General features: G+C 43.7%; 1 protein-coding gene across 1 annotated transcript; it reads right to left on the bottom strand.

Annotated features, from left to right (window-relative positions):
• Positions 1-12,478: 12,478 nt before the first annotated feature.
• Positions 12,479-19,234, bottom strand: COMTD1 (catechol-O-methyltransferase domain containing 1). Its single transcript, XM_074873994.1, has 7 exons — positions 19,065-19,234; positions 17,661-17,791; positions 16,484-16,589; positions 15,535-15,653; positions 15,212-15,266; positions 13,631-13,764; positions 12,479-12,862 (listed from the first exon to the last, which is right to left on the bottom strand). Exons 1-7 carry the CDS (start codon positions 19,144-19,146, stop codon positions 12,710-12,712), a joined length of 780 nt encoding a protein of 259 aa, XP_074730095.1. The 5' UTR covers positions 19,147-19,234; the 3' UTR covers positions 12,479-12,709.
• Between the last annotated feature and the right edge of the window lie 3,975 nt (positions 19,235-23,209).

Below are 23,209 nucleotides of genomic sequence, written 5' to 3'. Positions count from 1 at the left end.
GGCATGGAAACCTTTCACCCCTGAGCATTGGGGTACAGGTTTTTACCTTTCCCTTGGCTGTCGCTGGGATAAATCCAGGTAGTAGTAGTGTGCTTACTGCCCCCTCATGTCCTGTTCTGGTGTTTGGCTTCTTACTGCAATAGTCTGTCTACTGGGCACAAGGATGCATTTATATCTATGGTGACTGCACTTCTATAGGAAGTAGATCTGAGCAAACAGAAGACAGCCCACGCATGGATGATCCAGCCCTGCTTATGTCAAAGGTCCTTGTTTCCTTATTGTACCAGTCAGCAAAGACAGAAGCAATCCATTGCAAAGGTAAGCCACTACTGATGACAAATACTGGGTTGCACCTGTGGCAGCAGTGTCTTAATGGCAGGTACAAATGCTTCCTGTGAACTGGCAGGAAGGACAACCCAAAGAAAAAGCTGGTTGTGTTGTTATATGGTATGAAAGGAATATGTTGCAAGCGATTTTATTGTGTTTGTCAGCCTCCCTTTGCAGTGGAATATTTGTTCTTGATCTGGAATAGAAATTAAAACACGGATTATGTCAATTATTGTAGTGTGAATTCATTGTATTTTAGTGGTTTCCCTTCTCATGGTTGTTCCTGGGCGTGCCTTTTAGTTGCCCGTTGTGTCCGTCTTTCTACGTGCTGCTGGGTCAAATGGAAAGCAATAAACAATTTTTGTAAGCCTAATGTACAGCATCTGCTTTAGCTGTGAGTTTGACACTGATGCTCATGTAAAAAGAGGCAAACCTCTTTTTGCACAGTGATTTCTGAAAAATAATATGCAATTAAAACTTATAAAAATGCTATTAGGCAAAATATGTGGTGTTACACACTAGGATTTGGTTCATATCTACACTCATTTATCTACTGGTGTTGGGAAAAGTGCTGACAGACCTTTAAAGATGGCAAGCAGTCAGATTTTGTTTCAGCTCCAAACATTTGACCTTTCCTACAGCATGTGTTTTTAAATGAGAATTTTCTGCTGAAACCAATACCACGGCAATACTTGCAGTATGATTACTGCTGGTTAACAGTAGCGCACACATTGGAAATCTTTCAAGGGTTTGTGGGTGTTTTCATTGGGATGTTCTTTGTCCTGGATCCATGGGGGAAGATCCTAATGGTAAAGTAATGACTCTGTTTAATGATTTTGCATTGTTAACAACTTGGAACCTTTTCAGTTTACTTTGCTTGTGCTCCTATGAGCATTAAAATACTAAATGGCTATTATGAAAACCTCACTAATCTTGGTGAGCTCCATGGAGTAGGTTTGGGTGTGCTAGTGTGAGTCAGGGTTACAATGCTCAGCCTGAAGCTGGGCCCAGCACAGGTGGGAGAGCTGAGGAAGCAGCTCACAAGGAACCAGTGAGATTTGTCCTGCGATGTTTTACTGATCCATGGTGGCATTACTAAAAACACAACTGAATATTAGGCACACATAACTATTTAAGAAAGGGTAAGTTTTGATATTTTGTGTTGAGGGCTTGGCTGTTGTGCGGGTAAGGGGTGGGGGGAGGAGGGGTACTTTTCTCTGCGTAGATGTGACCGAGACTTCTTGCCTTGCAGCTGCTGAGAGCGTTATCGTATCTGACTCCTGGTGACCCCGCCGGGCAGCTGCCAGGGCCGGGCTGGAAGGGGGGAGCGTCCCCCAGAGGGGACGGATCCCGCCCGCCGGGGGGCCCCGCCCCGCCCCGCGCCGCCCGGCCGCGGGCTGAGGGCGCCATCTGGTGGCCGCTGGTGTCCTCGCCTCCCTCTGCGAGGGGCCGCCGCCACGGGCGCGGCGCGAGCGGCTTCCTGGGGCGCTTGGCGCGGCCCTCCCCTCAGCTCCCCGGCCGAGAGAAGGCCGCGGGAAAATAGGAATTGCAGGAGCCTACCCCTGATTCTGAGCTAAAGAAATAAACTAGAGGAGGAAAACCACTCCGTACGCTGGCACTCGGATGTTCTCCAAGCCTTGAGTCTGAGGGACCCGGCAGCGTCCGTCCGCTTCTGAAGGAGCAGCTGGTCCCGTTCTCTACATTGGACTGTTGGCAGCTCATTCCTGGGTGCAAAAATTAATTAACAAAGCAGGCTATCCTTCCGACTGCTGCTCTGCTTCTGGCTTGACAACACTTTTCTAGAAGCCTCCAAATGGCAGAGATCCCTTGATTTCCAGAGATGTTCTGGCCACCCTTACCTTTGAGAAGCACTTGCTGACAGGAGGACAGGGCACACTAGCTGCCACAAACCAGAAGGCAAAGGATTCAGAATGTTGCCAGACTCATGATCTTCCTGTGTCTTGATCCCCACGTTGTGATCTTCCCAGGTACCAGGCACCGCGGAAGGGCTGGACTGGTGGCCACGTGGCATGCCAGCACTGTGGGCTGCAGCCCAGGGACCTTGCACTGCCACAATGTGGGTAGCTCACAAACTCTTCCTTCATCTTTCAATTAATTTAAGTCCCAGTCAAGCAATTGGAGCATGGGGACAGAGAAGAGAGGCCAGCAAGTCTGCTCAGGGCCTGTCCCTTGGGGATGCTGTGGTGAAGCATGTGAACCCTTCTGGCTGCTTGAGCTGCCAGTGCCGTGGGGCAGCAGCCTCTGACCAGAAGCATTTACAGGGTGGTCAGCACTGCTGTGAGGAGCAACTCTACCACCATCCCCTTCACATGGAAGGGCTGTTAAAAAGCTGTTGTGCAGCATGTGTCAGTTGAGAGTAGGAAGCAGAGAACGACCCTGTCTGGGCTATTTTGTTCATGAATGTACAAAATTTGTCTTTCCTGGACAAAATCAGAAAACTGGTGCTGGACAGTGAACCCTGTGGCCGGCACTGCTGCCCTGGTCTCCCCACTGCCTGCTGCTGGAGGGTGCCTCACCTTGTCCTGCTCCCTTCTTTGGGGACCCTTGTTGGTCTTTGCAAGCAGAGCATGCAAACACCTCTTTGTCAGGCACACTGAAGTCCCTCAGCTGCTGGGGGGTGGGAGGAGTGGGTGCACTGCCAACTGCCTTGGTGCAGGGGGCTGGGCCCAGGCCAAATTTACAGTTATAGTAAATCTTTACCTTGCTACCTTGTTGAATGGATTGGGTGGGTTACAACTGATCATGAGTCACCTGGTACCATTTTCACTTCTCTAATTGGCAGCATGTACTGTGGGGAGCAGGGCACGGAGTGGTTTCTTCCCTCCCTTGTTGTTGGTGCTTGATGCGTGTCCTCTAGCCTGCACAAAAGCCTGCTCATAGCAGAGGAGGGTGTACTGGTGTTCGCTGTAGTGTTTGGATGCAGGCTGCTCGTTGTCGTACCTGAAAGGTTCATTGGTTGAGCTGAATGGGACCAGCTCTGACAGATATCCCCATGGATGTGGCAGTTGGAGGCAGTAGCCCTCCATACTGCCAGCTACAGAGTCTTCAGTGGCAGAGATGGCACCAGTGAGTGTGAATGGGCATCTCCAGTGTTTCGAGGATCAATATTTTATGAAATGTTTTTAAGTAAACTGCAATTCACAAATACCTCTTCTGGGTATTGCAATTTATTGTAGACGTAGGCTTGTATTATAGCTTCTGTAACAGAAGGCTGATCTCCTTACACTGTATTTTTGTTTTACTTTTTTGAAGTTCCTTGGGAAATCTGGTACAGCGTTCAGTCCTGGTGCAAGACTGGTAGGCTTTCAGGTGAGACCTAAAGCTTTGTAGCAAGGCTCTCTGCATTTAGGGTGCATTTAGGCCATTTCATGCATTCAGCATGCTGTTGAAATTGTTTATAGCCCACTTCTGTAGCCTGAAGCTCACCTGATTTAACTTCATCAGGCCCATTATAAGGCGAGTTCATGAGCATGTGTAAATGTTGGAGTCTTGGTAGGTCTTCCTGCCAAGCCAGCACAGCACAACTAACCCACCTTCTGCTTCAAAATTTCTCCCTCTTGTGGGCTGTCTAAATGATCTGGCTCAAAGTCCCATTTCCTATCATTTCCTTTTCTTTTGTGGGAAGCTGTAGCAGAGAGGTGTACCATGCAGTCCCACTGCAGTCATTCATAGCAGCCTCTCCCAGAGGCACAGCTTCTTCTAACTCACAGTACAGCCCCATCCCAAGAGGAGTGCCAGGGAGTTAGGTGGTTGCTCTTGGTTCCCCCCGTGTTTAACAAAGCATCACTCACTATCGAGCACAGAGAGCGGTGCTCTGCAGGAAGCATGAGCTCACTGCCTTGCAAGGCTTTTATGTTAGGCTAATTCAGTTTCTTCTTCCTGGAATGAGATTGCACTCGCATTTCTCTCTGGGATTTCTTGAATTAAAAATATGGTGTGTCACTATAGGACACATGCTTAGTTTGGTGGGGTTGGGGCATGCCTGGCCCCTGCATGCTGGCTGCATTGCAGAGCGCAGCCTTGTTGGTGTTTGGTGCAAGTGGGAATGTGCCTGCCTTGGCCATGGGAGCTGAGCTGCCTGCACAGCAGCAAACAGGTACCTGAGGGGCAGGGTTTCAGGCACAAAGACTTCAGTCTGGCTAGCAGCAGGGGGGAGAGAAGGAAAGAGAAGTGGAGAAGCATTCAAAATGTAAACTTTCTGAAAAAGAAAGGCTTTATTTTTAATACTTTCCTTCACAGAATAACTTTCCTGTTGCATAGGAAAACCTATTCTTGCCTTTCCTCTGTTTTTCCTCCCTTCTGCTTGATAGCCTCTGATTCCTTAGAGGAAACAGGGAGTTAGCTGAAATTATTTGCTGTTGCTCTAGCTGTTACAGTCCAATTTTCTTTTATGGAGATGAAGTAAGATAACACAAAGCAGAAAGATAATTAAACATAGAAAAAGCAGTTATAACTTCTGCTAGTGGTTCCCTAATTTCTGCTACCTCTTCTGCTGGAGAAATGTGACCACAGCACAAGGCTGCTTGGCCCTTCTGAGACCTAGGAATCCTCTACTGGCTCAGGCTGCTTAAAGCCAGCTCTTTTCCTGTTTATATGTTCTCACTTTATTAGCCTGAAGGCAGAAGAGGTAAAGTGAGACCTAATAAGGTCAGGAAGGAGCGCATAAGAGGTAGAATGCAGAAATGCTTGATCATAAAACTAAAATCTGTATTATAATGCCTATATGTAATAGGGATGGCAAAATTAAGATTGCTTGTGTCAATTTAATTAGTCTTTTGTAACCTTCTGAGTGCTTAGCTTTGAAGCCTTAATCATGTACCTTTAATACAGTTTCTGGAGGTGACCATACATGGTTCCTAAGGTCAACAGGCAGACCCTAGCTGCAAGTCTGAAGCTTTCATTAAGAGTTTACCATAGTCCGTGTCTGGAAGGTTAAATATACATTTGAAGTTAAGCTTGAGCTAAAGGGCTTCACTCAGTATCTGGTATGTGAGTGACTATGTTGAAAATCAAGAAAGGAAAACTTGGTAGCATCCATCAAAATAATCAAAGCTGTGAGAGAGAGGGGAGCGTGACAGGCTTGGTGGTACCTGGGATCCTTTCTTTAACACCAGAACAAATTTTGGGACCCCAGATCTCTGGGTGTTGATTAAATGTGTCTACACTTTTACTTCTTTCAAGTTAGTCTTCAGTGATAACTTTGATCAGTCTTGGATTGTGAGGATAGGTCCAACCCCACACAGCAGTCCTTAATGGGGACCAAGGGAGCTCAGTTTTGGTACTGTGGCCCAGGCTCTTAGCAGGACATCTCACTGGTTCCATCTTGATGGTCCTCCCAAGCTGAGGAGAAGGACTGTTGCCTGTTGGTGGGAATAGTTCCCAGGAAATGACTGTTCCCCTAAAACCTGCAACAGCCATGGGAAGACCCAGAGGTGATGTAGAAGCTGGCTCTACACATCTGCAGAGAAAAACCAGCTTTTTGTAAAGGAACTGTTTTGTCAGGAGGTTGACCTAGTGAGTATTTGTAATTTGCAATTGCACTTTGATAGTGAATTAATGCTCCTCTGTACTGGGAATGTCTTTGAGGTTCACTGGAATATAATCTATGCTGTTCGAAGGAAACCAAGGAGGGCCCTGCAATTTCTTTCAGGTTGTATTAATCTCTTTGATATAATACATGACAGCACAGTAGTTGCACAATTAACTGGCTTTCTGCTTTGGAACGACCCCACTAATTACTCTACATTGAAAAGATGGATTAAGTGTCTTGGGAGAGCATTTTATAGCAGCTGACATTTAGATGGCTAGAGGACATTGAAGGTGACGCTGTGGAAATGGCACACCAATACCCTGCTGATGTGCCCAGGAGGCTGAGGAGACATTGGTATCTGGGTGGAAGGCACCTGAGGGACCCTTTCTCATCTCTGTCTGTGGAGCTGGATCTTGCCAGAGGTGGAGGCAGATGTGGGTCCCTCCACACAGAGCAGTGTGGTCTCACTGCCCCCTCCCTGTCCCCATATGGTCCTCACAGCTCTGCCTGGAATCAAAAATGTCCATCGCCATGTGATGGAACTTTCCTCTTCTGCTGGTTACAGCTCTTACTGCTCCTCCTGCCTTCCAGGTTTTGGCGTGTAGCGGACATAAGCAATGTCAACTTGTAGTAAGCAAATGCAAAAATATGTACCTTATAAAGAAATAAAGTAAGCGTTGGGTGTCATGAGCCACAGCCTGTATGAGTTTAGCTGTTACAGGGGAAAAAGGTAGGACCTGCATGGTACACAATAATGCTTAGAAGTCAGCATTTTAGATATATATATATTTGTCTAAGTTTTGTAATTTCTCCATTTTGTTTTTCTAGTCCAAGGAGCTATATGTTTACCTTTAAATGTGAACTCCTAATGTTTGCTTCCTAAAAAAACACACATTAAAATATACAAGTGACATCATGGACAAGCATGAGGTTCCTTACAAATAAGCCTAAATTTTACCTCCAGCTTTACTGGACTTTATTTCCTTTTAGATTTGCAAGCATTCATTTCCCTTCTACAGGTTTCTCTGCACCTGTTTTAAAATGTGTTTCTTTCTCTTTTTTTTTGTTGTTGTGGTTTGGTTGGTTTATTTATTTTTTTTTTCATGCTGGTAGAAACCCCCTTTCTGTTGCTGGGGGTTGCGCTACAGGCCAGTAACATCAGGGCCATAACCCTATGGGCTCCTTTGGGCTCCTGTGGCCATGCCATGCGACATGACACATAGAGCCTGGGTGTCCTGTGAACCAGTCTTCCCCTGAGAGTGGACTTCTGCGATGTTTTCATTTGTGGATTTGATTCAGATTCTTGGTGTTGTGAATGTACAGCCAGGCTTTATCCTGGGTAATGAACACTGTGTTGTCATGTGTGTGTGCAGTAGTCAGGCATTGCATTTACTTGTGACAGCAGCAATAACACTCTCATTAACTATCTTCTGCAAATCTAATTTCATGATGTCAAGAAGTTACTACTTTCAGCTCACCAACATGACTGAAGTCCCTACCCCAGCATAACTCAGCATGCTGCTGTGAAAATGCAGTCTCTTGGTTTTTCAGTAGGTGAATAGGAATAAAATTATGAGCCTTTAAACTAAATAATATTTTTTTCTTGTAGCTTGAGATCTGTTCAATCAATAATCTTTCTGCTAACTCTGGGGAGAATTTTAGTTGCCTACATAAAATGTTTTAATTATTTAAAATCATAAAATATAAGTAGGCACAATTTGCTTGGAACTCATTAGGGAAATATATGAATAAGAAGAAAAGATAATGTTTGCTTCTGCATTAATTTAAGGCAGCCTCTAAAATATGAAATCTAATCCAGGAAAGCAGTGACTTATCAGCAATGTTTACTTTTCCTGTAATAGGAGTAAATATTAAAGCAGCTAGTTATGTGCTTATCCCTACAGTATTGCACTGAGCCTAAAAGGAAGATAAATAACTTGCCTGAAATCCCACATTAATTTCCCTCTTTTACAGGTTTTATGTTTGTTCATTTCCTTTTTCAAAACATTGCTTTTAAAATTATTATTATAAAACAGGTGACTTAGAAACCATGAGTAGCTGCAAATGCATGAGACCAATTTGTGTGTGATTAGAATTATGCAGAGGTAATGCTTTATACCCGCGCAGAGCCTTTCATCCCAGTGCAAATCACTGCGCACAACGAGCAGCAGCAGCAGAGAAATGCTGCTGCCCTGGGGCAGGGCTTGGCAGACCACAGAGCAGAGCAAGGGATGGGCAAGGAAACAAAAAACCTTATACCTTCAAGTTTCTCTGAAGAAACTTCAGTGCTCCCTGTTGCAGGAAACTCTCATTTGCAGCTCTTAAGGTGCAAAGAGGGAAGAATTGGCTTTGTTCAGTACTTCTTGTTTGGGATCTCATCAGAAATCCTGCCCCAAAAGACCTTTCTCATTTTATTTACAATTTTCCATATTTTTACTCTGGAAAGGACGTGATAGTGCTGCTGCTCCTGTGAAAATGAAATGAGCAGTAAAAGCAATTGTGCTGCAAACCACACAGAGATGGGTCCAGATTTCTTGCGTGTGTGGAGCTCACAGGTTATCTGAATGTGTTGGCGTACCTGTTTGGAGGAATGGATGGAGCTGCTCAACATGGTCGTGTTCCTTGTGGTAGTGTGAGGGTGGTACCAGGGACAGAGGAGGCCTGTGCAGTTTCAGTAGATGGTTTAGATAAAATCAAGCTGTATTCATCTCGACTAGTAGGGAGAGCAGTCTCTTAAACCAGCACTGACCTCTTAGCTTATTTACCCATGTTGTGGCCATTTAGGATGGATTTCTTCAAGTGCTAAGAGAACACCAGCAGGGATGCAGCTAAGTGGGCTACTGCATCATCAAAAAGGAGCCATCTGCAAGTTATGTCACTTGCTGCTGTTGCCACCTGAATATCATCAAGATTGCAGTGCCTGAGACATGGCATCGGCCTCAGGTCTGAGCTGCAGGGTTTCTGGGGCATGTGGGGAGCTGTTCATGCTTCAGAGGGGTGGGCATTTAGGTGAGGTTTATATTCATGTTCCTTTCCCTGTATCCTAAAGGCTTTATCACAAAAAGCTTGCTAATTGTCTTCCATGAGCAGCAATTCACAGAAAATGCTGTCTGTGTGTAATGTGGCTAAATTCAAACAGATTAAAAACAGTTCATGAGTTTGTTAAAAGGAGGAGGGATGGCAGTGTCAGAGGTTCAAACAAATGCCTCTAAGTTACGCTACACCCGACAACCCAGTTTTCCTTTAGGCCTGCAGCAACGTAAGAAACTGATGATGCTCCCTGCTTCATCCCCCGCATGACCCAGTGGGATCAAAAGCTGCAGTGTTGAAAATGCGTAAGTGAGCCTTGAGCATTGAAGAACCCCTGTGTCTACCCTCGGACAGTGAGTTGCTTCTTTCTGGGAGAAGCTCTCTCTCTAGATTTCTGAGCACCCTGTCTGAGTCCTGAGTGTTTTCCATGCTGTAGATAAGTCTAAGCTCTTGCTATCTTTCCTCTGGGTATATCACAGAGGGCCAGCACAAAGGGGGAGCATGGCAGCACTGCTGAGCGAGTGTCATCTGCTCATTTAATTAACCAGTGGAGATGCAAAGTCTGCTCTGAAACAGTCTTCTGTTCCTTTCCCCGTCACCCATCCAAATATTACACCACACCGTTTCAAATGTGACATCTTTGGAGCAGGGCCCAATACCTGACCAGCAGCTAGGGTTATATGCTTTCATTCTCATGGTGGCTTCTGGGAGTTACTGCACTAGAGGGAATTTTTTTTTTTTTTTTTTTTTTTCCTTTAGTGCCCTATCCTTCAGCCTCATTTGCTTCTGAGCAAGTCCCAACTGTACATTTGTCACCTGTGTTGGCCTCGGGGGTCAACCCTTGCAATTGGAAGAGATGCCAGTGTTGCATGAAGAACTGGGTGGTAGGGTTTGGGCAACAGCTGTGCCCACAGGTCAGGTCCTCTTTAGGGTGAAAAATCCTGAGCCTCTACAGTGTGAGCGGTAGCTCAGGCAGTGTTACCTGGGAGGAGTGAGCAGACCCCTAAGCTCCCATACATGATCTCGCCATTAGAGAGAGACAAAGACTTGTGCTGCATTATCGTCCACTCTCACCACCTAATGAAAGCCTAAATTCCCATTGTCCCCACAAATTCCCCAAAGCTGATTCACCACTTGAATTAAACCATAATTATATATTATCAGCAGTCACTTTATAGTAAGGTTGAAGGATTAAATGCAGTTAGCGGTGATGAATTCCAGATGCACAGGACAGAAGCCTGAAGAGAAGGCCAGCTTCTGAGTAACTACAAGATAGAGTGTAATGTATTCTAAATATTTGATTCAATTAAGCTTCCTTCTGCTCTTTGTTTCAGCTTACAGATGGCTCATCAATCTATAGTTTAGGGACACATTGCTATTCTTTCTAATGGTAATTACGTGATCAGGATGGAGACAGGTTTGATTAAATGCTCACACTATGCTCTGCATATTTAAAATGGAGCAGAGTCCAAGGCAGAGGCAAAATACTAGCCCGCTGCACGCAGCTTCAGCCTCAGGCACTCAATAAGTCTTCCTCTAGCATAGGGGATGGGGACTTTGCCAGTTCCCACCATTCAAGGAAGAGTTTTTGAATTAATGAACTATGACTGTATCTGGTTTTTGAATGTTGCTAAACTGTTATTTGACAGTGTCTTGCAAAAATACTCACAGTGTTTGTCCATTTTTGGCTCTACTTTACTGGGAGGATTCTTGCAACCTGGAAACTAGTAGCAAAACAGTTACAGAGTCTGTGATCAATCTTCCAGTGACTTCTGTGTGTTTGGGAAAGGCCATCATGGTACTTTTAGGCCAGGGTATGTAAACTTAATAGCTTGTAGCTGACTTGTGATTATCAGCCTACAGCCTGTGAAAGCAGGAGTATTTGAGAGGATGCCCCAGCTGTTAAAGTATCCTATTTTGTGTTTGTAACCCTTACCATTTTTCGTTATCTACTTAAAAAGTAAGATTGTAATGTAGAACTTGGCCAGAAGCTTTGCATGCAAATGTATAATGGTTGTGTATATTCCTTTAGCCACTCCATCTGAGCGCTATTATAGTCATTAAGACGTTGGTAATGTGTTACTTCTTTCACACAGATAAGAAAATTGAGCACACACAGGTTTGAAGCTCTGAGGGTAAAACTGTACCCAGCAAGAGAAATTGGGCAAGCTTTATGCCCTATTTAAAATCTCATTTGAGGGCCATATGCACCTTGTCCTGGTCTTCTCCCAGGCATGGATTTTACTTTACAGCAGCCAGTCTTCAATTCAGCAAAGTACTTAAGCACATCCTGACATGCTCTGCTGAATCAGGGTTTTAAGTGGAAGTGACAAATAGAATTGAGATCTCACTCATAGCCCTACTCTGAAACCATCAGTGATGCTTCCTTTCTTCACTGCTCTCCCACTGCGGTATGTTATCACATGTCTGAGACAGGCATGACCTGTGCCCTGAATGTCTGCCCCTTATCAGCAAATCTAAAGTGACCTTTTCTCTCAATATACATATGATACCCTTCCAGTGTATCGGTCCCCCAAAACAGTAGGCAGTGGAGCTTTTGTCTGTAAAATGCTAGTTCTGGTTTCTTGTTTAATTAGGTTTTCTAATAAGAATTTCAGGATAAAATAAAAATCCCTAAAAATTAGTTAGTATTACTTTTAATTCACCATGGAAAGAAGTAATTAGTTGGATTCTTATTCTCTAGCTCAAACAGAATATGCCTCCTGCCCCCTTAAGTCTCTTTGGTCCCAGCTAAGGTGAGCTTTTTCAACTGCTGTTTCCTGATCAAAAAATTTTATAGAATGCATCAGGATGAAATGGATGATAACAGAAAATGAAGTTAACTAGGGAGTTGAGAATATGGTAGGGAAAATGCATCATTTTGTTACATGCTGCCTAGGGAAGGGAATCTGCTTGCAGTAATTATTTGAATAGCCAGTTAACAGCTGTATTGCATCCTCTTACAATCACCATTTTCCTTCTGTAGACTTGCCACCAATGCTCTGTGCTTGCAACTTTCTAGGAAACAAGCACCTAGTAAGTTGCTTCTTTGGCAGGCAGGCAGGAGGGAGAGAGGAAGGAGGAATTGTCTTGGTTTTCTTCTTGCCCATTTGCTCTTCCTCATTCTGACTTCAAAAAAAGTAAGAACCTACGCTGTTACCTAGGTTAAAGAAACCCAGCCCTTGCACACAAAAGCTTTAGGGAGTGCTCTGTACTGTAAATACTGTTTGACATACTTTTAAAGACAACTTTTTTTCTTCCCACACGTGTATATTTGAGGCTTCTTATGTAGTACCCTTCGAGGACTACCATGACTTTCAATATTGTTAGTTTCAGAAGGCTAACAATCTCCTTGAGGTCATGTACATTTGATTAAAAATCAATTTTTCTATTATGGCTTTTAACATTAGTAAACTCCACTTCTTTTCCTTTTGATGGTAGGACTGATTATTCTGCTTAGTAGCCTCATTTAGGACAGAAAATGACTTTGTTGTATTGACTCACTTAAAACTCAGTCATTCTACACAGGGACATTGTTTTCAACCATTGTCTTACAAGGACAACTTCACATAAGTTTACTTGCTTTATTACAATTAAAATAAGAAGCCATAGTAGATCTCAAAATATGTGTCTCTTCCCAATTTAGCTGCCCTTAGGATCCTGCTGCTCGTAAAGTCTACTTTTCCAGGCTATGCTATTCAGTGGAGATATAGGTTAAATAACCATCTTTGATACTGCTTTGCCTGCATTTTTCCTGATGATTTGATGCTGCTTGTTTCCCATCTGCTGGGCTTCCTCCAGTTACAACTTGAACGCTAATGTGACTCCATCCCCCATTGGGAGCATGCTGATATTGACTCGTGCATCTCTGTGAAGCTTCTCATTGAGGTGGTGAATGCTCTGGGTTGCCAAGTCATCCTTTCTTGGTTTTAGCACCCTTCCACTCCAAAGGACCTATTGAAAAAAGAAATGTCATGCATCTCATTTGTTCCAATATGTTCCTCGGACCACAAAGGAAGCTTTGGAAAAGGTCCTGCATATTTTCTAGAAATTGATATTATTTGTGTATTTCAGATTTCTAGTGGTGTCTGATATGGAGCTCTCACAAGCAAGTGGGATTGGGAGTCCACAGAATTGGCTAATTGTACTTCTACTGCAAATTAGAAGCCAAAATAAAAAAAAAAAATGTGATTAAACATAGGTATTTTTAAAAGCCCCTATTCAGCTGCCACCATAACCCCGAAGGTGCCTGAAGTTTAACATAATTGTTTATTTCTAGTAAAACTTATTAATTGATAACTTAATAGGAGTTAATGATTATAAGTGCTACCTTTGATCTTGTGTAAGTACTGTACATAGTAGAAAATGCACTACAAGACAAATCAGAATAATACACAGCATTCTCTGTAATGAATTACAAAAAAATTTGAAAAGTTTGTTATCACAGGCTGTTTATGTACTAACATAAATTTAACATATTACTTCTTACTTCTACAGGGTTTTATTCCTTGCTTATATTAGTGTTCCATATAGCTTACTTTAGGAATTTATGTTGAATTTTAAAAGCCTCCTTTGTATAACATGGAACAAACGTTGCAATTGGCAACCGAGTTGCAGGTCAGAAATCATGTTACCAGAATCCCACTGCGACTTTTTTTTTCCTTTCCCAGAGGCAAAAGCAGTAACTCCCTGTGCTACTACCACTACAACTGCAGTACTTACATTATCAATAGCTATTATTCCCCCTTTCTTTATGAGGCGCAAACATTTTTCATAGTACTCATTGTAGCTTTCTTTATCCGCATCAATGAAAGCAAAGTCAAAGGTTTCAGCTTCTCCACTGGCCAACAGTTCATCTAGATGAGCAACAAAGTGAGTTGTTACACCCTGGTTAATGCTGTGTAGGAGGAAGTCATCCATTTGTGTTAAAGTTCTCATTAAATAATGTTTTTTGGCACCTTGACCAGGCAGCCTATTCCTCTACAACTAATTACTAGAAAAGCTTATCCCACAGAAACCAATCTAGACATGATGTACGCCATAAAACACTCAGTTACCGAGTTCTGCCTACTTGGAAGTTCATGGAGTAGTTCTAAACCTGCAGGATACAGCTGGGACTGCTGAAAGGTGCAGTAAAAACAAGTCAAGCAGTTTGAAACTGGACGCATTCTACACCTTCAGCTGTTTTTTGAGCTGACTGAGGAGAATTGTTTTAAGTGGATTAGGACTTTCTCACATTTATGAACAGGTCCTAAATGCTAATCTCTTGATGATCAAGTGCCATGATACAGGTTATAAACAAACCCTGTCAGAGATCTTTATCATAGCTGTAAGTAGACCCTCCCTGGGCCAAGGCAAGTGGAATTCAGTTTTAAGTTCTCCTAAATGGACTTCTTGACTGAGAACTTCAAATCACCAGTTGCAGAGGGGCTGACTGCTGCCTTCCTAAAGTTCTCAGCCACCCCTCTCACCTGCCCTCATCCTCTGCCAGCAGAGGATCTTTCTGTCTTAAGCATTGCCTAGACAAAGCTCTCCTTCAGACTTCAAGGACAGTGCATCCTAGCAGACTGCTAATATTTGTCTCTTTAGAAAGGATGGAAGAATTTGGAAGTAATGCAAGATTATGGATGGATCTACGGATCCATCAAACACCTTTGCTGGAAACCTTCTTTCGCCTCCTCCATTCCTAGCAGAGTTATTGCATTTTCAGAATATTTATTAATATTTCATCTACCCCACATCTTCTCTTCTTTTGAATGAGAAAAGTCATTGCCTTTCTAATGGCCTTGCGTGCTTTTGGCAAATACTAAATTTGAACTCCTCTGGTCACAATTCAACTGTTATACCCTAAGTCTTATGTTGGCTTCTGAATTTTGTCTCCACCTCAGCCCTTTCAGAAAATTTTCCTGTCTATAACAAAGAAATACTTGTTAGAATGAGTAAGAGAAATTGGGCTTTGTCTAATTAATCTGTTTTAATCAGCTTTCCCAGAAGCAGCTGACAGTAGTACTTCACAGATTAAACAAGGTGATGGACAGAACAGGTGAGTGGCTAGTACAGCCCACACTACACAGGACAAGCATTTTTTTCTCTCGGGTAGCATGTAGGAAAACTGTGAACTTCTGAAGTGGTGAAGTTTTCTGAATTTTAATTTATTTATTTTTTAAATATAAGAGAAGCTGTCTCACTGTTAGCAAAGGGATCACATCCACAAGCATATTCGGTCTTAGATTTCATCAGTATTATATCTATCTGCTATTTCTAGGGAAGGGAAGAAAAAAAAAAGTATTTTAGGTTGCTTACCAAGTGTTTGAATTGCTGGCTTAATCCGCAGGTCAATTTTATGCTCTACTCCTGCCTAGAATGAAAAAACCCAAAGAACTGATGAAAGCAGTCAAGAGATAACCTGTTAGTAGGTTACACTCAGGGAGTGACTGGTGTTCTGATATTTTTCCTATTATTTCTAGGTTCCAGACAGACTTAAATTTGTCTTTCCAAATTGAACTGTCTCAGTCTCCTTTAATTATATCAATGCTTGTGTGTGAATGTGCACATCTAAGATAGCAAAACCCCTTGACATGCAAACGCAGCTGTCCCAAACATGTAACAGAAGAGATGCTGCTTACCTCCTTCCACAGTGGCTTTCCAATTTTGACATAGTCCTCATTTATATCACAGGCAATAACTCTACCGTTATCTGGCAGGACAAGTGCCATATTCAAGGTATTATAACCTGTGAAAACACCTAGGGAAATCATAAGAGTCATCAACACTTACCATATTGTGGAAAAAAAGAAAAAAAATATAAATAGCAAACCACAGAGCTCCTTTCAGGAATAAAAACCTCAAAGGATAGCAATTTGTTAATGGACACAAAAGGGTTTCCCCTCTATTTTAATGTAATGGCGGGTTGGGAGGAATTTTTACTACTTTATTTTTTTAAAATCAATCCTTTAGCAAAGCTTAATGTTGGCTTTTTCCAAAAGTCTCCTGTACACATAGGGCAGAGTCTGGTCCTGTGTCTCTGAGGAATGCCCTCATTTAGCCCCATTTAAAAGTGGAGCTAAATCCTGAGTCAAAGGGACTGGACCAGCAGGAAAATACCAAGGCATCATAACAACCAGGCCAAGAATGAAGATGGTGGGAACCCATGCTCAGCATTGCTCTGGCTTTGGGACATCCCGTTAACATAGGTGCATCAAGGCAAGTAGCTTGGATGCAGGGCCTGTGCAGCAAAACACTTCCTTCTGGTACAGGAAGGAAAGAATACACCCTGTCCTGCAACTGCTGGAAACCCAAGTGACATGTTGATCTTCTTTTTTTCAGTTGGCCTCAGAGTTGATGAGACATCCATGCTGATGCCAGTATGACTGAATGCACAGATAGACAAAGTAGCAAGTAAGTGCAAATCAGACACTACTTTTCACACTGTAGTTTGCCCACCTGTTTGCCAAGCCAGGTCTGCAGTGCCTTACCATGTTTAGATATCTTATCTTAATGTTAACATGGCTCTATTTGGAGAAGGACAGCCAGAAGCTTAATTCTGCTACAGAGAGGATGAAGTGACACTCTTACCTATTTCAATAACTTTCTTGGCTTTAATGAGTTTGACCAAATTTGCCATAAGCTGAGCCTGGTCACAGGACACCATCATTTTACTCCAGGGATGATCAGCAGTGATCTAGAAAGAGGAAAAAAATATCACAACAAACAAAACCCAAAGCTTCCTAGGGAAAAAACCCAGAGAAACCCCAGGAAAAAGAGATACTCCTACCTTTCTCATTTTAGATGGCTTTGTGCTCCATCTGAGCCAGAAATTGGTTTGAATTTAACAGTAACTAAGGAGCGTGGGGTGTGTGTCATAAGCAGTGGCGGATCATTCAAAGCAATACTATGCCCCAAAGTTACCATGGCTGTGGCAAACTCAGCAATAGTTATAACTGATGAAGAACCACAGAGGAACCTTGACTGTGAAAGTCCTTTATTTCTGTGAATTTACATAAACAGATGCACTTCTTTTTTTAAACTATAACCTTTGTGCTTATGCCCTTACTCCTCCAAGACATGTAGGATGTTTTTATGAACTGCTAGGTTAAAGTCTGCTGCCGAAGGTCAGACCACGTGGTTGTGGTTCTGGTCACACAGTGGAGCTGGAGGAGCTGTGCCCATGCCAGGGTGGGAGGGCCCCTGGAACTCAGGAGGGGCAGCAGGAGAAGCAGAGCTGTGCCTGGCAGTTGAATGGAAAAGGACGGTCAGCCCCTTTCCTTTCTTCCTCTAGGGCTCATTCCAATCAACAGCTCCAGTACTTAACATTTAATTGCTTTTTTACAGGAGTAGTTTGTCTCACTTGAAATGACTCAATCCTGAGTCAGGAAGTCTGCTCTGAGCTCTGCTGGAGGACATCACTTCTCTGAGCTATAGTTTCCTGATATGCCAACTAAAATGAACAGAAGTCATCTGTTCAAGTCAAAATCAAGTGCAGCCCAAACACATGGCCTTGGGAGCCATGAAGAGACATGTCTAAAACATATGACAATACTGTTAAATACTTATTTAGGTAGCCCTGAATATTGAAGAGTCTCCTGGACTTCAAAGTTCAAAATAAATTCTAATGGGTATGCAAATAAGAGGGAGGAAGGAATATCACAAAAAGTCCAGCAGTTCAGGACGAGGTGTGGGCGATACCAACAGGTCCTAGTGGAACAGTAACAGCACTCAACAGAAAACCTGCCTTGGGGGATATAATACTGACCAGTCGCAGCTTCTTTAGAATTGGATGTTCCCGCAAAGAGTGATCCAGTATATATTGCCAGAGAGGGTTACTTTTCCCAATAATGCTCTTGGATGATTTGGGTGTCCCAAAAACTAAAGGGTATTTTTTACCTAAAAAAAAAAAAAAGGAATAAGACCTTTTATCTTTTTTAGTTATTGCCTGCTTAAATAAAGCAAGCACTTAAGTATTACTAAAGGTTAAAGAATACTTTGCTCTGAAAAATCCAGTGAAAAAGGAAAATGCAGGGTAGCTGGACATCTCAGTGGACTACAATTTTTTTTTTCCTCCTTCTTTTTAACCTCTAAGATGTCCAGCCCAAGTCTGTAAAGGCTGAAAGAGAAAGGCTTGTGTACTGTGTTGTTCAGTGGCCAATGTGAAAGTTACAAGTTGTCATATTCTTATGGGACAAGTAACCACATCAGAACCTAAAGGGCGAGTGTAAGGAGGGGACCTTGTTTTGCAGATGGATAGAGGCTGCTGGTCTTCAGGGCCGTCAGCTGATGCATTTTCTCAAGCCCTGTGTCTTCCTAATGACAGTGTCCTGCCCTTTAGCCAGCGGAAATCTGGTATTGCTCAATGGCTTGTTTAGCATGAAACCACTATGCAAAAAAAGTAGGTACTGAAAGCTGAATTAGATACTGCTTGTCTACTTAAATACAGAACCGATCTCAGCTTTGATGCCCAATGCTTCTTTTACCAAATGGGGCAAATACTTTAAAGAAATAACCAAAAAAAAAAAAAAAAAAAAAAAAATCAGTCCACATCCCTGATAGTTGTTTGCTATTAAAGTACGCTTTTATTTCGAAATTTCTATTTTATGTTCTGGTAGTGGCTCTATTTTACAGACGATCACACTGAGGTGTAGATTATTTCAGCAACTTGCTTGAAGTCAAAGGGTAAGTAAGCAAGCGGCTGTGTTACAAGCCCAACACCAGCCTCCTTCCCCAGCCTGATCGTGGGCTCGCTCTTCCTCTGACCCCGGGGAATGAAAGCGAAATTGTTCCCAGAAGAGAAAGCTGTAACCAGGACCCCACCGCAACGTTTCCTGCCTGGCCAAACACATGCAGGCAGGGGTCGGGCAGGGAGCGTGCCCTCGCCTTTGCCGGGACCTTTGCCCCGACCCCGCCGGCCGCAGGGCCCCACGCTGCGGTAGCGGGATTACAGGCAGCGGCTTGGGCTCTAATAGCATCAGTCTATTTACCGCCGCAGCTCGGCGAAATCCCGGCCCTCAGGGCAGCCCCGCTCCCCCGACAGCCGCCCAGCCCCGCCGTCCTCGGGGGCACCTGCCCGGGCGCCGCGGTCCCCGGGCCAGCCCCGGTGGGGACAAGGGGAGGGTGCAGCGATCACCCCCTCCCCGTGTGCGTGCGGGGGGGCGCCGCTTACCTGCGAGCATCCCCGTGGCGAAGGCGACCCCCAGCATCGCCGTCCCGACGGCCACTTCTTTGGGCACGCTGAAAAGGGGCATTTCGGAGCCGGGAGGGGGGCGGCGCGGTGCGGGGCAGAGCGGCGCGCTGCGGCCCGGGCCGGTCTCGGGCGGGGCGGGGCGGGGCGTCGGGGCTGCCGGCCCGGCGTGTCCTATTGTCGCCGGCGCGTTGGTTGGTTGTGGTGGGTTTTACGCCACCCGCGCCTCGAGGTGCCCGGGGCTGGGCTGGGGGGACGATGGGCATCCCGCGGGACATGAGCGCCTTCCTCTCCAGTGCCGCACTCTGTAGCGGGGTGTAAAGTCACAAAAGCAGCACCTGGGGGTTCTGTCGCCTTCACTGCAGACTTCGTTTTAAAACACACCCAGATGTTGTGCGAACTGGTAATGGGCTCCGACGGTGGAACTCTTCAGAGAAATGTCCTCATGAGAGTCTTGGGCCTCCAATTAGTCCTGGGAAGGTGCTCTCTCCTTCCCCTATCACTGATGGTTTTTGCAGCCAAGGTGCAAGCAGATTCATTTTCAAAAAGCACGTAAGATTGTGGGACTTCAGTCCTGCGACCAAAAGAACTGCGAGTTTCCAGGTGAGAGGGATCAAGAAAGATCTCCCCAAGAGGCGGAATGGGGCCTGGTTTCCTCTGCTGCTGTTTCAGCCCCCTTCTGCAGCATCTTCCTGGTGAGGTGAGGCAGTGCCTTTGCCACTGTTTGACAGCCTGGTTGTTTAGGGATCTCCCTGGTCTGACCTGTCGCAGAGGGAATTGATATATATAAACCAACAGTGACTGTGCTGACATCTTTTCTTAGAAATTGGGCTAAAAAAAACCCTTTTCTGTGCTTTTATTTCATTACATAGATATGTGCTGAAAGGACCCTGCAGTGCCTTTTGAAGGCAGGCTGGGGATTTGATTTTCATTTTGTGAAGTGTCAATACCTGAATTTTGCAAAACCCAAGCAAGATGTGAAGATCTATCATTTTGTCACTCTACAGGAGATGAAATGAGCAATGTTGCACACCGACCAGGAATACCCAGCAATGAAGTGGGTTGCAACTTGGCCTCAACAGAGGCAGGTAAAACTTCCCTTTTGGCACATAGTTAATCCCTAGAAAGCTAGATGAATTGTGTGCTGATAGGTTAGGATGATAACACTTCAGCTTTGTTTCTATGCTAGCATAACTGTCTAGTGTCAATGCAGTTAGCAGAAAAAGATTATTCTGTAAGTACATCTTAAATGCAGGATTAAGTATATCACCAGGACATTTATGGGAAATGGATTTGGCTATCACTGTATTTTTAGCGTGTGCTAGACCTTATTTACAAAGACTTGAGCTCAAAGCACTTGTATTTCTTTTGCAGCAGCTAATCATGTCAAGCACTAAGGAGTCTGCTGTGCTTTCTGACTTGCAGAACTAAACAAGACATCTGATCTGTCTGGCAGGTAAAATATCTTTCAGTTCACTTTAAACTTTGTTTGATTTTTAAAGCTGTGAGTGTTGTTGGTTTCCTGTTTTTGGTGTTTTGGGGTTTTTTTCCCCATTCAGTATCTCATCACTTTCTCTGTGTACATTTTGCTTTTGTAAATGAAAGTATTTCATCCCATCTTTCAGAAGAGTTATCAGGAAGCGCGGGAATGTGTCAGTTTTAGGCCAAACAGAACTGTAGTAGACAACAAACTCTTCTAGCAGCCATAAATCAGATTTGTGACTGTGCAGCTCCATCTAGTGATTGTTCTGTACAACTGCAGCAGGAGAGAAAGTAGCTGGGGGATACGCTGACTTTTTCATGAAACTCTAAATTTGTAAACTTTCAATGTTGTGTTGCACTCTCAACTCGACGAGCTGCCTCACTTGAAGCTCTCTGGAAACTTCAAGTTTCTGAAATCTCCCGGAGAACTGGTGAACAGAATTGCTAACGTACTTAAACGTGTGTCTGAAACTTTTTTTTTTTTGCCCCAAGTTTTTATGCAGTAATAGCTTACCAGTGGTGGCAGTGTCAGAAGGTGTTTTACTGTGTCGGTGTATTGGACAATGTATTGTTTCCTTTGGATAAGGAAGCTGATTTACAGATCCCTAAGTCAAGATAAAATACTTTCTTAGAGTGGCGGAAGAGTTAAAGTCTTCCAACTAAATAGAAAGGAGCCAACTGCTTTTCTTTGAGACATTGCAGTTTTAATTTTACATAGCTCTGTGATATATTACTGAACAGGAAACTTTGATTAATCAGATTAATTAGACACGTTTGCAGTGTGCTGTGGTTACTTGAGCATTTAAACATTTGGGTAGATTTCTGCCTACTAATTTTGCTGAGTAAGGTGAAGGCTACTTAGAGATAAAAACTGTGAAGGGGGCTTGGTTACAAACCCCACTGCTCCCTATATCTGTGAGGTCAGTCCAGTTGCAGATTTCATGGGAGATCAGGATTGTTTGCAGTGTTGTAGTCAGTAGGCATATTTGCTGTGCCTGAAAGTGTCTTCTCCCTGGAACTGTATTCCTGAAAGGGTAGGAAGGCTTTGGCAGCATCTTCAGACAGAAGCCAGAACATGATCGCTTTTGTGAAAGGAGTAGGACAGGCAGGAGGCAGACTGGCTAGTCAGTGGCTGACCTCAGGGCGTGCGAATCCTCGCTTTATTCATGTTGATAATCTATCCACAGCTTCGCACTCACTGGATAATTGATATCTGCAGTAACCTGTTCTCCTACTGAAACTTTCCTTCCAGGAGTGTTTTTGTATGTGGGAATGTTGCACACCATCCACCATGGTGTCATCTAGCTGTGCAGACTTACCATAGAAATGGGACTGGCAGAGCATTAGCCTACTGACAAGACTGTCCTCTCACTTCTGGGTTTCTGCCTTTCATTTGCAGCTATTTTTAGATAGACCAGTAGCGCCTAGTAACTGAGGCACCAGTGTAAAATGCTAAATGACTTGCCGTGAATTTAATAAGCTGTTCCCTTCCGCTAACCTCATATTTTATTTTTTTTTCTTTGTTGTTTTGTTTTTCTTCCTTGCTTCACTCTCTCATGTGTCAGCTACCTGAGCTCAGCCATGTGTTCTGGCAAGCTCTGCCTTCCAGGATGTTGGTGGTGTTCTGTAGTCTGCTCCAAGGTGGTGGTAAAGAGCAATATATAACCACCTTGATTGTCTTACTGTTGCACTATAAAGAAGTAAAATCTGCGGGTGGCTCAGCCACTGTCCAGTGATTGAAAGCCTACCTGCCACACGTGCACTAAACCATAGTTGCTGCTGACATGGTTTTACTAGGTCTACTGGCAACATGCATACTAAACCCTAGTGGCAGCTAGAATGGTTTTACTAGACCAGGGTGGGTATAAGATGACTCCTTTGAAAAATCATATTCACTCTGTGGTGGAAAATCATTGTAGAACACAGACACCTTGAAGGAAGTGTGTACAGTCATGTTTAAACAGCACAACTCACTGGATGTAACCCCTATACTTTAGTTGAAGCTATATTGGCCTATGACATTGGAAAGAATTCAGTGGAGTTGCATGTTATGTCTGCTTCATTCAGACTGCAATGTTGCTGGTGTGGTTTCAAGCATAGTTTAAATGGTGCTTACTTCAAATCTTGGTTACCCATGCATTGTTCTCTGTTTACAATGAAGATAGCAGTCACATGGTCCTCTAAAACATGGCAGCATTTGCATAAACTGTTGAGAAGCAAGTGTAAATACTATATGCATTTAGTTTGGTAAGCAGAAATGTGTTTGGAGCTTATGTACAGCTGAAAGGAGACAGTGGGTTTTGCCCCCAAAAGCTTACGATATGAATGTAAAAAACATGGTCATGGGCAGGAAGTGTAAGAATTGGATTGTATTGATCACTGTGCTTGGCAGTAGTCTAATAGTCAAATTTCTCAGGGCAAATCAGAGCAGCTAAGTTTTAAGGAGAATTCAGGAGGAAGGAAAATGAGGTTTGGAGGTGTTTACAAGGAGTTTACCTCAAATATGAGTGCAGAATGAACAAAAGCCAAAATACAAGGAAGAACCAGAGAAGAATGCATTCATGCATTCACACGGTTAAACTAATTGCTGAAAATGCTGATTAAGATGGAATTCTGGTTGAATGGGATTTGAATGAGATTAGAGC

This window comes from Strix uralensis, chromosome 7 (genome assembly GCF_047716275.1).
Source record: "Strix uralensis isolate ZFMK-TIS-50842 chromosome 7, bStrUra1, whole genome shotgun sequence".
Lineage (NCBI taxonomy): Eukaryota > Metazoa > Chordata > Aves > Strigiformes > Strigidae > Strix > Strix uralensis.
The sequence above is the reverse complement of the archived record's forward strand: the minus strand, read 5'-3'. Positions and strand labels throughout refer to the sequence as shown.